At 39.9% G+C, this 16,547-nt stretch overlaps 1 protein-coding gene across 1 annotated transcript; it reads right to left on the reverse strand.

Moving 5' to 3' along the window:
• Positions 1-8,183: 8,183 nt before the first annotated feature.
• On the reverse strand, positions 8,184-14,926 carry ndc80 (NDC80 kinetochore complex component). Its single transcript, XM_047341490.1, has 16 exons — positions 14,797-14,926; positions 13,877-13,960; positions 13,279-13,405; positions 12,881-13,053; positions 12,561-12,663; positions 12,384-12,473; positions 12,050-12,143; positions 11,830-11,930; positions 11,512-11,656; positions 10,950-11,155; positions 10,576-10,725; positions 10,367-10,456; positions 10,182-10,274; positions 9,688-9,818; positions 9,403-9,505; positions 8,184-8,660 (listed from the first exon to the last, which is right to left on the reverse strand). The coding sequence occupies exons 1-16, from the start codon at positions 14,886-14,888 to the stop codon at positions 8,532-8,534; spliced, it is 1,911 nt and encodes a 636-aa protein (XP_047197446.1). The 5' UTR covers positions 14,889-14,926; the 3' UTR covers positions 8,184-8,531.
• Between the last annotated feature and the right edge of the window lie 1,621 nt (positions 14,927-16,547).

Raw genomic sequence — 16,547 nt, forward strand, 5'->3', positions numbered from 1 at the left:
CTAGTGTGTTACTGCTGTAGAATTTCCTGTTGTCCATTTATGCAGAGAATCTAGTGATTGTAGATTTTGCTTTATGTTTTTTCGTTTCAAGAGTTTTTGTGTGAATTGTTGTTTGCACAAACTTTTTACTGTGGCCTTGTTAATGTTTCTGCCCTGCATTTAATTACTGTCGAACTAAATCAAATCAAAATTATGCAAAAACATCTATTGAAGTCTTTGCTTGTCTTAATCTATAAAGGCAATTCAACACTGTGTGTGTGTGTGTGTGTGTGTGTGTGTGTGTGTGTGTGTGTGTGTGTGTGTGTGTGTGTTTGAGTGTTTGAGTGTTTACCACAAAAGATCATAAATCTGTCTCACATAACTTGGGTATTAAAGGGGAAGTATCATATTCCACGGATTGGTTTTAGCTATGTGTGATGCGCATACACAAAAATATAAATAGTAACCACATAAGCAGTGTATCACTATCTTCTAACACAAACCACGTCCATGTGCTAAACCTGAGACACACGGAAAGAGCAACAGTGCAGCGCGCCAGAACTCGACATACCACCGACCCATGTGTGTGTACATAAATCTACGGCTCATCGTGATGCTAAAACAATATGCGCTTCCCCAGCAAGCAAGCATTCCTCTGCGATAGCTGCAGCATTGCACAAGTGTTTCTTTATCTTTGGTTTCCAAAGGCCCAGCATGGAATCAATAAGATGGAGAATGTTTCAAGTTAGAGGAAAAGAGTCACATCTCAATTAAATAGTAAATAAACATCTAATATATGTTTTACTGGTCATTTTTAGATGAGAGAAACAGGAGATTTTGCAGAAGAGGATGTTTTAAAGGTGATGATCATTCCAGTGATACACAGGCACTAAAAACTGCAAAACAATGGAAATACACACCAGGTACACAAGTGAAGCAACAAATCACATCTCAGCAGTCAACTGGAATAATGTGCATGGAGAAAAACAAACACAACAAACAGCGATGACAAGATAACAACCAGACATCGCAGTTCTTAGCTTCTGAGCAATCCAGACATTAGTGTGTGAGATCCCAGCATCACCGATACAAGTATTTACAATCCTCTGATCCCCTAACGGACATCTGTTTCCCCCCCGAGGTGAACGGACCCTGAAATGAATCCGACTAATCCAGAAAATGACTCACGGAGCAAAAGCAGGGCGCAAACAGTTCAACCCTCTGACTCACGGCCCCTTTATAACCCCTCTATGACCTCTCATAGTTTAGAGTGACCTTCTTGTGACTCCTCGTAGGGCCTTAATAACACCGGTGCAGGCCCGAGTGAGCAGAGACAGAACTGATGGAAACGTGATAGCTCGTGCACAGCTGCCCCGCAATTCCCTCGCACACATCATCTAGCTCCGACGAAGATCCACATGCACGTGTAGTGTGCCTGCGAGCGTGCACGTGTATATGTTTGACACGGACGTACACATAGGCAGAGACACACGGTGGCTGTTGTAGGTTCGACGGCTGCTTTTCACTTTGATCCAACAGAAAAGTGGAAAAGAAGACGGGGAATAGAAACAATGTCGTGTTTATTTGCCCTTTGATTCATGTAAGTTCTGCCACATGGTGGGAAGTGGCTGCTGCGGCACAGTGAGGTGGACACCGTTTTAACAGAGATTACCAGAACAGGAAATCTAACGTTGACCTCTGCAGTGTTTCTGCAGCGCTTTAACCTTTAAGAAGCGCACAACAACTAAAATAACAAGACTCTGCAGGGAAAAAGTAGATCCACACCGCAGGCTACAAACACAGAGTGAATAACTTTAATTCTAACTGCGTTTTTAATCCAAGTTTCTCGCACTTACTAAAAGACATTAAACCTTTAAGTACTCTTAGTTTATAAGGTTTGTAAAACGACACATATCTATACAAAGAAGTGAAATCTGCAGACTAGACAGGATTATTTTGAATTTTAAAGCAGTAGTTTGCTATTTTGGGAAATTTGTATTCTTACTGAGAGTTGGATTAGAAGATTGAAACCACTTTCATGTCTGTATAATGAATATGAAGCAACAGCCAGTAGCTGGTTAGCTTAGCACAGAGTAAAGAGTGGAAATAGCTCTTCCAAAAGGCACTTAGTGAGATGTTATAACTTAACTGTTTGACCCGTATCAGAAATGTGTGTCTCTATTACGTCTCATACTTTTGTACAAAAAATGATCCTGCTGATGTCGCCATGTTGAATTTAATGGGAAAAAAAGTTCATGAGTTTCATTATGAGCTGTCCAGGATCCAGTGTTTATGAATGAAAGTCTTATGGAATATTGTTGAAGTTTCCCTTTAATAACAAACTCTTTTGGTTTTAACTTCTTTCATATGCTTGTTTGTTAAGTCAGTGCAACAAAAAGGCAGCATCTTGTGTGTCTGCCTCTTACAGAATATTTCGAGTAACAATGAAAACACAAGTTTTATTATTTCAGTGTGTGTTATGCATCTTAAGCTAAACCCTGCAGGGTGCACATGTTTCGTCTGAGACATAAATATGACTTTGGGGACAACAAAGCTGAAGCTGACTAAATATGGAGTAATTTGTCTTTACATCAAACTGAGCTCTATGAGGATAAACTACAAAACAAGTTCTGACCCCCGGAAAACCACCAGTAAATTCAAAGAAAGTTTCCAGCTGCTTTTTCTTTTCACTTTCTGCGGAGCCCAACGTGACTGTGGCATCGGTGCGGGACACACTTTGTGTCTTGTTTTCTGCCGAGGATCTGCCGCTCTGTGGATAAATGGCCCTGACACAAAAGAAAAACATTCGAGAAACTGGTCTGTTTTGTGCCTTCGCTGAATTATAAGCAAATTGAAATGGAAAAACCTGCTGTGCCTGAAAACCGCTCACTCACTGCAGCTATTATTCAACGAGAGATACCCTGATTACAGCCCTTCACAGTGAGCCCGAGCACACAGGAAGCTGTCAACATGGGCCGAATTCACACAGGAAGCCGACGTAATGTCAACAAAGCGCGCCATGATCATAGACAACGAGACGGAGGCGCTGGGCCGCCAATGCATCACAAGCAGTGGGGGGCGATGGAAAAAGCTGTCACACAATTTATTCGAAATTGCAGTTTTCACCCGCCTCTGTTTGTTTTCTGTTTTCTCAGGAAATAATGTATGAAACTTGCAGAGAAAATATTTATACCAGACATACTCACAGTGTTGAGATCTATGACTTCCTTCAGTTTAGGGTAGATCCACATAATGTAGCAATGTTTGTGCTCATGTTGTTAATGGCTCCTCTGAAGTTGAAATGTCAACATCTGTCTGTGCACGATCGACGGTGAAGTTTGTCGAGTCTGAATCTTATTACAGCTGTGGCATCATTTCTGTGGTTTGCCACCCAGCTACAGCACAAGTTCATTGGTACAGACGACAAAATCTGGACACAATTAGCTGCTGGAGCAGGAATTAAAACGGCAGAGCTTCATCGTGTCGGTCTGAGGAAGATGAAGCTCACACTGCAGAAAAGTGTAATCATCTTATATTTTGATTTAAAAGTAGTAGTTGGTCTTGTTTTTAGTATAAATTCATGATCAAGTGCTTTTGTAGAAAAATACTTTGACTGAATTCAAGTAAATGGCACTTGGATACACTTGATCACTTTGTAATTGGCTTATATATAAGGAACCTTTCCATAAACCCTTAATGCTAGAATTAATTCATTGGAAAAGGAAGTGTAGATTGATGTATTTAATCATTTTTAAATTAGTTTAATTTACAAAATTTAATATATTTATATTATTTAATTCACTAGATTAAATCAAGTTAATTGAACTTTAATTCACCAAATTTAATTTAATTAATTAAAATAATTTTTTGTAAATTTAATTAAGCTATTTCAATATAATTTATATAAGTTATATCATGATTATTCATTTTAAATGTAATTGATTTTGTATCAAATGAACTTAGTTAAGTGAATTTAGTTACTTGACTTTTGCTCTGGAGTTTCTTTGTGTCTTTCTGCCCCTTCCGTTGTCACTCGAGTTCAAAGCATCTTGTTCTCATCACAATCTTAGAAAGAAGAATCCATGTCCACCACCTCCACCTACATGATCCATTCAACAGTCTCCTCCTTCAGGCAGAATCAGCTACGTGATAGTGTTTTGACAGGTAGGAGGGAGAAAGGAAGTAGGAGAGAGCACGAAACCACAAGTTTTCTCTCTTTATCTTCCCCTGTCTCTCTGCCCCCGTTTCCCACATCTGTCGAACAGATTATTCCAGCAGCGGATGGGTGAAGTTAACCCCTAATAAGACTCCACGTTAGCACCCGGCTGCTCTAATGAGTCGGACGGTCTCTGATACCACACATTGTGCTGGAAACATTTAGGTACACGGCAACAACTCACAGCAGGGAAGAAGATAACCTTTGGATTTCAGCTTTTACTTCTTGGATTTTTTTTCTTGGCACCTGAGTCTCAGTCTCATGTGCACAACACACACATCCACATGGCCTGCTCTTTAGATCTCTCTCTCTCTCTTACAGACACACACACACACATGCGCTGCGTTGAGCCTGTGCCCTCAGCCAGGTCATATTGACTTCCCTTGTGTGAGAGCAGGAACATACAGTGTATTAAGAATTCATGGTGCATGTCTTTGAATGCAGCGATCCATGATGAAATAGGTCCACACAGGCCGAGGGCTACAGGCAACAAGCAACACACACACACACACATACATTGGATCATGTTCATTTCCAGGAGACTTCCTCCAACCTTAAATAACCTTAACTGCTACTTGCCTTACTTAAACCTCAACTTAAACCCAACCTTAACCTAAACCTAACCCTGACATGTCTTCACCCCAAACTTCAGTGGTTTATGGTCTCCCCATAAGGAATACAAGTGAGGGCGTGAGCAGATTTTAGGGCCCCACAACATGAAGAACACCTGTACAACACACACACACACACACACACACACACACACACACACACACACACACACACACACACACACACACACTAAACTAATAACCACATTACATGTAAGAAAACATAGAAATATGCAAAAGCAAATGAAAACATAACTTTATGCAGGAGTTGGCACGAGGAGTGACGCACATACACACTGACGCCGCCGTGTCCAAGTCTCCAGGGGTTCAGAGATACACAAATCATGACATTCATTTTGTCACACATGCAAAGACACACGCACACACACACACACACAGACCTAAGTCTTGTAAAATGGTTATTATGGATGCCACCTGTCCATATGGGATCTGATAAACACACGGAGGCCTGTACTGTTTAGTTGAATAAGTCTCTGTAGCTGTCAGCACATGGCACCAGCCTTTCTCCTCTCTCTCACTTCCTGCACAGCCCGTCCTCTCTTCTACTCCACCCCAACACACACACACACACACACACACACACACACACACACACACACACACACACACACACACACACACACACACACACACACACACACACACACACACACACACACACAGACACACACACAGCCCGTGGTGGAAGTTATCCATCACATTTTCATCCCCTCCCTCCGTGGAGGCCCTCACAGTCACCTCATCTCTCCCCATCCCATCTGCCAAAACCGTCTCTCTCTCTCACGCTCGCAGCACTGACAGCTTTCAAATGTTCCTCCTGTGAAAACTTCCTTTTACTCTATCGACACGATGTGGAGTTTTAAAGTTGGCCCATCACCGCGAATCCCAGGTTGACACTTTCTGCCTCGCTTGAAACGCTCGGAAATGCTTGACTGGTAGAAACACTGCAGATCTGTGGTGGTCAGTGTCACGGGTTACTCTGTGTGGATTGTTTCCATTTGCAGATTATTGTCTTGATCTATTGATTGTTTAGTCTGTTAAAGCTCGTTGTCACATGACGACCTCAGTGTGTGGTTTTGTCAACCTAACGATAATCAGCTTACAATGATACAAAAACAAACCCACACATTTGTTAGTATTTGGCTTGTTTGCTTGGGAAATGACTGGAACAATTTAATGATTATCATTATAGTTAATCATTAATGACTGAATAATAATTTGATTTGATTTGTTCACACTAGATTTCCCCGAAATCTTCAGCTAAGAGAAACAAACCCTTTGCCAAGATCCGATATTGATGTCAACTAACGGCAGCTGGGAAACTAAAACCATTCAGTGATGAATCAAAGAACTCGGAAAACTTGAGGAGCATTCCGACAATTCCTGAAGGTCAGATTAACATTTTTCTTATTTTGACTGGAATGAAATAATATTGCCGTGTTAATGTATCAAATAATGTAAATTTTTCAAAATTTCCAAGTAGAACCAACAAAAATTTGACTTGCACTCAGTAACCTGCATTTACCTCCATCAAGGCCCAACAGTCCTCTTATAAAAACACATTTAAATTCACTTGATCTGGATTTTTATGGATCTGCACCAAATTGTACAAACTCATAAATATCAGCCCCTTAACATGCCTCATTTTTTGATAAAAATCCACCAATTATTCTATGAGAAATCAATGAAAACATTATTGAAAGTGAAGGGAAAAAAGATCCCAGATCCGCCCCCTGATTTAATGGCTTCTTCTTTGGGTCATACCTCACTTCTCCTTAATATTTTGTGGAAATTGGTGGAATGTTTTTCGCCTAATCCTGCTATCAAACAAACACAGACCAAAACATAACCTCCTTAGCGGAGGAATGAATCAATATTCAGGTTGTTACTGGTTAATGACACTGTACAGCTTTTAGTGTTGGGGGTTTAATCGGATCAAAACAAATGGAAAGAAATACGCACGTCCGTGAAGTCACATATCAACATCATCACGTCCAATAAGAGCAACTGAATTTGAAAGTAGACGACCAAATTTGAAAAAGATCCTCCGTGTCTGTGATCCCGGGAGTTTCGTAAGACGTTTTGACAAACGCTGGATCAGAGCCGATGTTACAGGATACAGAAAAGATTTAAAGCTTCTCAAAACATTTTATACAGATTGAGACAAGATCTTTGGATTGAATCTCTGGACTGGATATGGATGTAAAAAGAAAAAAAATCTAATGTCAAAGGCCAAGCATGCAGAACACATTGAAAACAGCAGGTAGTGAACAATGAGCGATGTTGACAATGACTGGAGGAGAATATTGTGGAGAGATGTGCTCCACTTCCTGTTTGTGTCCTCACTGCCAACTTTGTATCCGGCCGAATGATTTGCAATAATCCTGCCAGAGGAGCATAAAACACTCACTCCTACAATAAATGCTTTGCTTTCTAATGAGCGACTCAGTTTTATGGGTTTTGGCCAATATGAGGAATTTAAATACTGAAACGCGCTTTGGAAAAAATAAGACGTGACACGATGGAAAATGTGTCTAGAATATTATGAGATAAGAGCAGAATGAGTAGGAAATAAAACACATTTTACCATTATGTGTAAAAGTTGTAAATGAAATGGATCAAACCTAAGTGAAACACGTCTCCACTTCCTTCAGCCAGCCACCAGGGGGCAATCGAGACACTTTGGCTTCACTTTTGGGGAGTTGTCAGCTGACAGCAGTGATGTTCGTTAATGCTGTGGTTCCAGGGTTCTCTTTTAAGACTTCCCAGGACAATAATGAATTACATGTAACACCTATTTGTAACAGACACGATGAAGTCTCAGAATTAACCCTCTCCATTACCTGCACATTTTTCTTGTAAGTTTTATAACACCACATAACCACATTGGAATCCTTGTTAAATGAATTTTACCGTAGTGAAGACCTACCTGAATGTATTTAAGACCTAGTAGACATTTAAGCTCTTCCACACAGAAACCCTGTATTCTGCCACTCTGACAATCAACAGTGACTTTCAGCAGCCAGTGGTATGCACTGCCTTCTAGTGGCTTCACCAACTGTCTAATGAGGTAGAGGATGATCAGGGAGGAAGAACTGAGGAGCTGTTTTACAGAGCAGCCACCCACACCCACACCCACACACACACACACACACACACACACACACACACACACACACACACACACACACACACACACCAAGAGAGGAAATGATATTCTGAAAAAAGTCTTTCAACACAGATTTTCTGGCAAAGATTGAAATAATTACTCAATGAAGAACATAAAACACATTTTCAAGCTTTTTCCTCTGGTATATAGTTGGTACATGTTTAAATGATTTTAGACAGATATTGGACGTTTTTAAGTATTTTTTATTTTACATGTTTAATAATATAATAACAAAAGTGTTGTTAGAAAATCACACGTGAAAATGTGGAGTCAGTAAAAACCATTTAACTAAACATATCAAACTTCAAGCCTCCATGTTGATGCAACCACTGTATTTACAAAGTATCTGTGATGGCAAAATCACACTGCTGGTGAAATTATGTTTATCTAAGGATGGAGTCGTACATTTTGAGAATATATTTAAAAAGACATGAAGGAAAAATTAAGTTTCTTCTTTTCAGGATGAAAACACAAATAACACGCATGTCCTAAGGTCCCTGAAATGGCCGAGGGACCGTCATCTCGTCGTCTCTCTTTACAGACTGGTGGCCTTGGACTTGAAGCTCTTCAAAGCTTCCTGCATGTTCTGCACAGCAGCAGTATCCTCTTCCACGGCCTTCGAGCAGGAGCGCTGCATTCGGCTGTGCAGATCATCCAGACACTTCTGCACAACACCAAGCACAGAAGCAACGTGAGCAAAAAGTAAAGTGAACAAAGCGTTTACATCCAATAAAAATACAGGTGTATAGATGCAGACTGTTGGTTTGCTTTAGGTTTCATTATTGAGTTGTTTTTAAATTCATAGAACTCTATTGTTTGAATTTATTCCCTGGATTTCTAACTATCAAGTATTTGTTTATGATATAAACCAGTAAAATACATAAAATACTCTTATCAGCCTCTGTTGATTGTGCTGAGAAAAAAAACCTGAACCACCGAACTCGAGAGCACATTATGCTGCATACTAGACAATCTTAACCAATTTTTAAATATCTGAGACCCCAGGCCTAAAGACAGATGAAACCTGTTTTATTTGTGAGAACACACAGACACTTGAGGGTCCAGTAAAACTGTAGGACCTCCCACTTGGTGTTTAAACAAACTATTTCTGAGTGGCGATTCCAGAGACTCCTGTGTTGAAATGTGAAATAAAAACAAACATGGAGGCAGACTGTTGGCGTCATCATCTGGGTGTTCTAGTTTGTGTAATTTAATAAAACAACAGGACACAACTTCACAAGTTTGTCCTTCCTCTTTACTTTCTCAAATTGCTAACGCACTGTGATGATCCTTTAGCGTGCAGCAGGCATCAGTCTTTTATTCTTTCTGGTATAATTAAAACATGCCTACACCATGTAAACTGAAATACATTGTGATTCTACCATGCAGAACTCGAGTCGTGTTACCTCTGTGATTGACAAGTGGTTGGCTGCTGTGGTGAACACAGACGTCAGGTTGTTGGCCACCATTCGCCTCTCCTCATTGGTCTCCTGCAGCACCAGGTGGTACCTGGAGAAGAGAGGATCACAATTCTTTTACTGGAAAAACGGAGAACTGAGAAAAACAGAGGATGTTAAAGCTCCAGATGACATTTAATGAATAAATGTAGCAGATTCATTTTAATCTTGTTTTGTTTTGTAGTGGCCAAATGCAAGCAGTCATTTTAATTGTTAACCCTGGTTGTCACTTACTGTTGTTGTGCTGCCTTCAGGTGTTGCACTGATTCATCGTAACCATAGTTGACTTTTTTCTCCAGAAGTTTACGATGGTTGTCCACTGACTCAATCTCTGCTGCCCAATCCTGCTCCTCTTGAGCCAGCTCCTACACACACACACACACAAACAGATGGGAAACTAGTTAATATAGTGTATGGAGCAGTTGAATTCATTTCCGTCTGTTTCAGCTCAGTAGACAAACGGTACAGTGAGCAGCTGATGATGCGAAGACAACCTGTATGGGATTCTCTATTGAGCAGGTATGAAGATTTCTTGTTCATATATTTTGGGAAGCATTGCCGAAAGGTCAAAGTTCCTTAGACGTACAATATGTAACTTCAGCCACTAGGGGTCACTCAATTAAAGCAAGAGAAACATCGAGAAGCAGCGTGGGATCATGGTGACGGACTATGACTGGGGCACTGACATTAACATTTTCAGCATATGAAGTTAAACTTGAAGACGATACCTGCATGTCAGAATCCAACCGTTCGTCCACCTTGCGAATTTGCTCTCTCAGCTGCTTCAGATCGTTGGACTTGTCCAAGATGTTAGAATTCAACTAAAAGAAACAAGCAAAGACATGCTACAGTATAAATGTTATGATCCCATTAGAACAACATGTGACAGTCACAAATACAAACAGTTCTTTACCTGTTCACAAGACTCCTCCAGACTGAGGCTCATGTTGGCTAATCGGCTGTTCTCCTCCTCCACGTCACCGACCAGCTTTCTCAGCAGCATCTACACAACACAGAAAAAAAATTAACAACAACGTTCAGAATACAAACATCTATTATAAAATGCAAAAAATGCAAAACCCGTATAAGTAGTCGTATAAGTGTATAAATAACTGGAAGTACCTGTATCTGTGTTTTATGCTGAACCATGCCGTTGGGTCCACATTCAAAAGGCCTGATCTCAAAATCATGACCACAGGCGTTCTCTGCGGACAGCGGTATCAGCTTCAGTTTACGTGCCAGCTTGTGGTACTCCGCCACCTTCAACTCAGCCTATAGACGTGAGAGAAATAGACAGAAGCGACAAAGAAACAAGTGATTACACAGGTCAGAATATTTCCCACTGGAATATCTGATATTAAACATCTATACTCACAAAAAGTATAAATCCTTGCAATTACAAAATTTGGCAGTTCCAGTTAAAACTACATCCACTAGAAATGGACGTTAAGATCATCTGATGGATCATTTCAGAAAATAAGATGATTCACCAGTACCTTCTCGTTCACTTTGGCCAGAGCGATCTCTTCGTTCCACTTGTGCTGCTCAGAATCCTCCAGGCTCTTGCTGATACCGGTGAGGGTCTGTTGGAGTTCTCTCTTCTCTCTGTTGATCCTCTCTACGTCAGCTGGTGTAAACTTCTGGTTCTGCAGGAGGTGCTGCAGTTCATCCTGCTCATGTTTCAGAGTCTCCAGATGACTGGCTGCAAAGTGACAGAGGAGAAACATGGTGTAATCAACAGGTTCTTCTCCTCCTTTTGTTTTTCATGGTGGTTGGCGAATAGCTTTCAGGTGCATTACCGCCCCCTTATGGTGGTAGCAATGCAGTACATCACCAGTAAAAACCAAGGAAAATATATCTTTCTATATTTTTTAAGACAAAAGGTCCCATAAACAACAATTTGACTTAAAATGTAACCACTATTCAAAATCATTATCCATCACAAGTAAAGGCTTTGACAATATAAATTGGCACAAACATCTTCATGGAGACTAAATATTCAGATTGAGACATCATCAGTTCCCCACAGCATCCAGTGCATCGGCCTATCGTGTTTACCAGTGGTCTCCAGGTCATCTTTCAGTTCTGAGGCTTTGTTTTCCAGGTTGGCTTTAAAGGACTCCTGGCTGCTCCGGTAACTCTGGAGCTTCTTGAGGTCGGCCTGCAGCTTCATCCTTTCCATCCTCTTTGTCATTAGTCGGTCCTGTCCACGAGAGGGAGACGGTCAATTATCTGTCTGATTTGTTGCTGCTCTCCCTACAGATGTTTTGTATTACTGACAGAACTCAGCACAATAAAGTCTAATCTATGAAAGCCCAAAGGATGAAGGATTAATTGATGCAGATGGGAATGAGTCAATATAAAAAGGCTTCTGACCGTCTGGCTCTCCTTCTCCAGCAGTTCAACCTCATCACTGAGTATTCGGTGCTTCTCCAACATCGAGGCCAGCAGGCATTCGTCAACGTTGTAAAGCTTCTCTATGAACACACAAGCAAAAATATTTGATGGGATTAAAATTTTCTTTAAACATCAAAACTTATAACTGAACATTACGGTGAAAAATACAAAGAAACAAATTTGAGGATGATGTGCTTACTTAGTTTACTGAGGAATGATTCATCCTCATCCTCATACGTGTCAACACCCTGCATGAACTTGCAGTATGTCTCTGCTGTGTAATCCAAGAAGAGCTGCACAGTAATAAAGTGAAAGAGAATATTAAAAAAACATTTCTGTTAAGGACGTTGACTTTGGTTAAAGACACAGAGACAGATCACCTATAAAGCTTTGTAATAAATAAGTAAGAAAACACAAACAACCATGTAACAAGAAGTTCTTGTGTTTAAATTCTTCTTGAGCAGTCTCCATCAAGCTTTTTCAGTAGACAAGTGTTTTATGCCTCGTGATGCTGTTTAAAAGAGTCAGAATACCTTGTTATAATCGGCCCCTTCCTCGATGTTGTCACTGTCTTCACAAAAGTCGCTGAACAGCAGCTCCTGTTTACTCAAACTCCAGTTGATCTGAAACACAGATACACACAGTAAGCATTCGTCTCTTTTGATAAAAAATACATTCATCCTATAAATAAGCATCTGCTTGTTTCTCACCTTAGCGTTGTCAATCAGCCACATGAGAGCACCCAGGGCCTGAGGCCAGGTATGAGGAGCTCCAACAGAATACATTGAACACTTTGAGAGGACAAATGGATACCTGCAACCATAAAGAAGGAGGAGAGGAATAAACACAGACAGTCACCAATGTTTCTGAAACTATAGGAGAGGAGTCAACATCAAGGCTCAAAACCAATGTACTTCCATGTTAGACTTCTTCCACAATGATTTTTATATAATGTAGCCTTTCTAATGTTCTTTGTATTTATGTGATATTTCTTTATGACTTTATAACACCTACAACCACATGCATTTACCTCAGAGCTTTGAGGATAGCTGGAACCTCCTCCTCCACTTTAGAGTTTGGCATCTCAAAGGTCGGGTCGAGCTGACGGTAGACAAACTCAAACATTTTCACAAACTCCTTGGTCGAGGGAGACTGGAGAGTCTTGGGTGACAGAGTGCCTGGGTAACCCTGCTCCGTCAAAAACTAGAGAGATACGAGACCAAATATCAGGCTGGACATACGCAAGTATTAGTAGTGAAATGACTCTGAAACCATGATTTGAACAACTACAATCTACTGAGATAGAACTGAACTGTGATATCCCTACTTGCTGCCACCGTTGAGCTTTCATTACTTTACAAATTTAGCAAAACTCAGCTTATATTTTAGAATTAACTCCTTTAAATACATAGATCAGTGGGTTTTTACCTCATGCAGCTGCCTGATACACTGCTGAACGTAAGATTTATCATGCAGAGGTCTGGCGTCTTTAATCTTCTCAGTTCCTCCAAAGCCAGACATGGTGCTGTTGCGACGCATGCTGGCTCCACTCGTCCTGCAGGCAAAAGATCAACATAACATACCAGCAAAACAAAAAATATGCAATTCATTAATGAATAAAAGAAAAACTAATGGATTAATCTAATTTGAATCTACATAATTTCATTATTGAAAGATGTCCATAAAAAAACAAAAGACACTAATAAGAATGATAAGAAATAATTAATATGACCAATTGAACCTGTATTTTTTCTTCTAATGTGTAGTAAACCCTGAAAGGTTCAGTCAACAGAAGTTTACCACTAATACTCTCTTTGGAGTCTTATTCACAGGATATTTGCAGAGGTTTCCTTCTACACTGTGTTAGGTTGGACAACAATTTCATTGCTTTATTACATTTCACTAGTACTGAGATCACACTGGCACAATCTTTGTTAGACTTTATTGATGTACATGTACCATATGTTCTCATGTCTATTAGCTTGCAGTTCATATGTTGTAAGTTTCTGAAATAGAATTCACATACCGGGCACCGAAGAAGCTGGTTCGTCGGTCAGAGGTCACACTCTGTGGTTTGGGTATGCTGAGTTTTCCAAACGAAGGCTGTTTACTGTGAAGGAACAAAACGTGTGAACAAATGGATGTTCTTCACCTGCAGACTCACATTTGAACAAGCTGCTACTAATCCATCGCTCATCTTTCTTCATCGAGTTGTCACATATTCTCAAATAACGTCTCCACATGTCATCCTGTGCTTTGAATAATGAGAAGTCTGAAGCCTCTATTTAAATGATATTCAGGTGTTTTTCTTTCCATTACACATCATGAAATTAAAGTGGCAAAAATGAATTGATTGATTAAAAAAAACTTTTGCACGTAATTTGAACATCTATATAATTCTGAATTCATCTTGCAAGCACAAATCTGCACAAGTTTGATGTTTCCAGACTCGCATATGAAAGAACCTGATCATCGATGAAATATTTCAAAATGTGATTATGAAATGCACATTATATTTTCTGTCATTTGCAATCAGTTTTTGAAACAGTGTGAGTGCGATATGATTTCCTATTGCTATTATTACTAAAATTACTAACTTGGGAGTTTTGTACTGTTGGTCAGATAAAAAAAAAGACATTTAAGGATGTCAACTTGAGCTCCTGGATAGTATGATGGGCATTTTTCAGTGTTTTCTTGTGTTTTAAAGAGTAAACGATGAACAGAGAAAACAGCCAAAATTATACCCGATAAATAACCTGCTGGGATGTAATATTTTCGATAAACTCCCTGATCATAAAGACTCAAGCAGTCAAGTGCATCACTCTTGTGTGGGTGTGGTTCACATTACACAGAAGTGGACAGACACAAGCGGTATAGTAAAGCAGTAGGAGTAAATACAGAGTCTGAATGAATTAGATTTACAAAATAAGAGTATTTCAAACCCACTTCTGGGGCGTTGTGTACACATTGCTCATCCTGTTGCTGTCCTTCACCCTCATCGGCAGCTCGGGCGGTCTGCTGCTGGTTGCTCGGCTCATCCTCCCACTGGACACAACATTATTAAAAAAACAATCACACAAAACGTCGTTTCATTTGCGTTGATCTGTTGGTTCACAAACACACACACACACACACACACACTGCGTATAAAGTTGACTACAACCGAATGTCAGTGAGCTAGTTAACGTTAAGTCTGTCACTTTGTTATGTGGTGGTAGCCTAGCTAGCCAACTAGCATAGTAGCTACAGTATTTGTGGACGGAGCTAAACACACCGGGTTAGTGATGTATTTGCTAAGTTTGAATGTGGCTGTAAAAAAGTAAACTACACGTAAAGGTTAGTAACGGCAGGTAGCGTTAGCGTTAGCATCCGGGTGACTGACAACATCTTAGCTATGTTACTACAAACATTACATTTAGTCAGAAATTGCCGTACTAGCGCCGAAATAAGATGCGCTGATTTTGAATGAGTTCGTTGTTGACACAACATCGTCGTCGGAAGAACGTAAACTAAAACTAATGACACTCCGAGGAATCGTCGAGGAACGTATTTAATGCGGGACCGCCAAAACGAAGGCTGGAATATCGGACAGCAGCGATGTCACCGGAGTGTATGAGACGTTGGTCTGTGTTTCACAATGGCACCGCGCGAAATAACCGACTTGTCCGCTTGGTTATTTGAATAAAACACAAACGATGAGTCCAAAGTTACACTTTTGTTTGGCAGGTAAATTCTATGAAGTCATTTATGTCCTAATCCGAATGTTTAACTCACTTTCAAAGTCCTCTGTTCTGTCAATCACCTGCACATCACACTGAATTGGGTTTGATTAGTATGAAAGTGGCTATATAAAGTTTGATTGATTCATTGCATTGTTTTTGCTGTAGACAAATATCAACCGGCTGAGTAGCACAAAAGAGGGTTGAAGATATTAGGTAAGTCCTCTGGTTTAGTACATTTTCTGTTGTATTAAGTATTACTTTGAAAATCCTGAACGTATCCGACAGATTTGTCACATGTGATCGTACAGTTTTAAGTGCCAAATATAGTCTTTGTAAGAATATCCTATCAAACAACATGGCAACATATAGATGCAAATGTTGTGTCGCCAGATTCTCCAAAGTGCACAACAAATAACTGGTGGCATTTTAAACACTTCATAAACAATTTAGACCCCAAATTCTTAGTTTCCCTTTACATCCAAGTCTATAAATACTTATAGAAGACTTCTATGGCATCTTTTTGTCAGCTCTCTCCCTCAAGTGATCAACTGTCTTAATGCACTTCAGGCCTATCAATGTTTGTTTTTTAATGATATCAGCTCCTATATTTTTCTTCCACTTGTAAAATGAAAAGATCAGATTAACACTTTGAGCAGACAAGTGACAAAGAGAAGTAGAAAATTTATTGCAGTATTTGTTCCACCAAAAGGGTATGAATCCCCTTTCCTCTTATTACTAGGGTGACCTAATACAACAAAATCTACATTTACAAAATATCCTCCTGCAATAGGCCACATATACTGCATGCGTAGTTCGAAATAGAATAAATTATATTCAGAGGACTCTGCCCTTGTACAGCATGGACAAATAAAAGTGAACAAAAATAAAAATTCTTATTTTTTTTTTTTTCTTCTCTTTTTTCATCTTTTTCTTTCAAATATCTAAAAGCTAAAAGGAAAAACCATCAGGGTGCTA

Source organism: Hippoglossus stenolepis, chromosome 9, assembly GCF_022539355.2.
Source record: "Hippoglossus stenolepis isolate QCI-W04-F060 chromosome 9, HSTE1.2, whole genome shotgun sequence".
NCBI lineage: Eukaryota > Metazoa > Chordata > Actinopteri > Pleuronectiformes > Pleuronectidae > Hippoglossus > Hippoglossus stenolepis.

Coding starts and splice junctions, on each gene's coding strand:
- ndc80 (XM_047341490.1), bottom strand. CDS start 14,888: ATGAGCCGAGCAACCAGCAGCAGACCGCCCGAGCTGCCGATGAGGGTG. Junction 12,664..12,880: donor GCTATCCTCAAAGCTCTGAG/GTAAATGCATGT, acceptor TTATGGTTGCAG/GTATCCATTTGTCCTCTCAA. Junction 11,931..12,049: donor ATCATTCCTCAGTAAACTAA/GTAAGCACATCA, acceptor GTGTGTTCATAG/AGAAGCTTTACAACGTTGAC.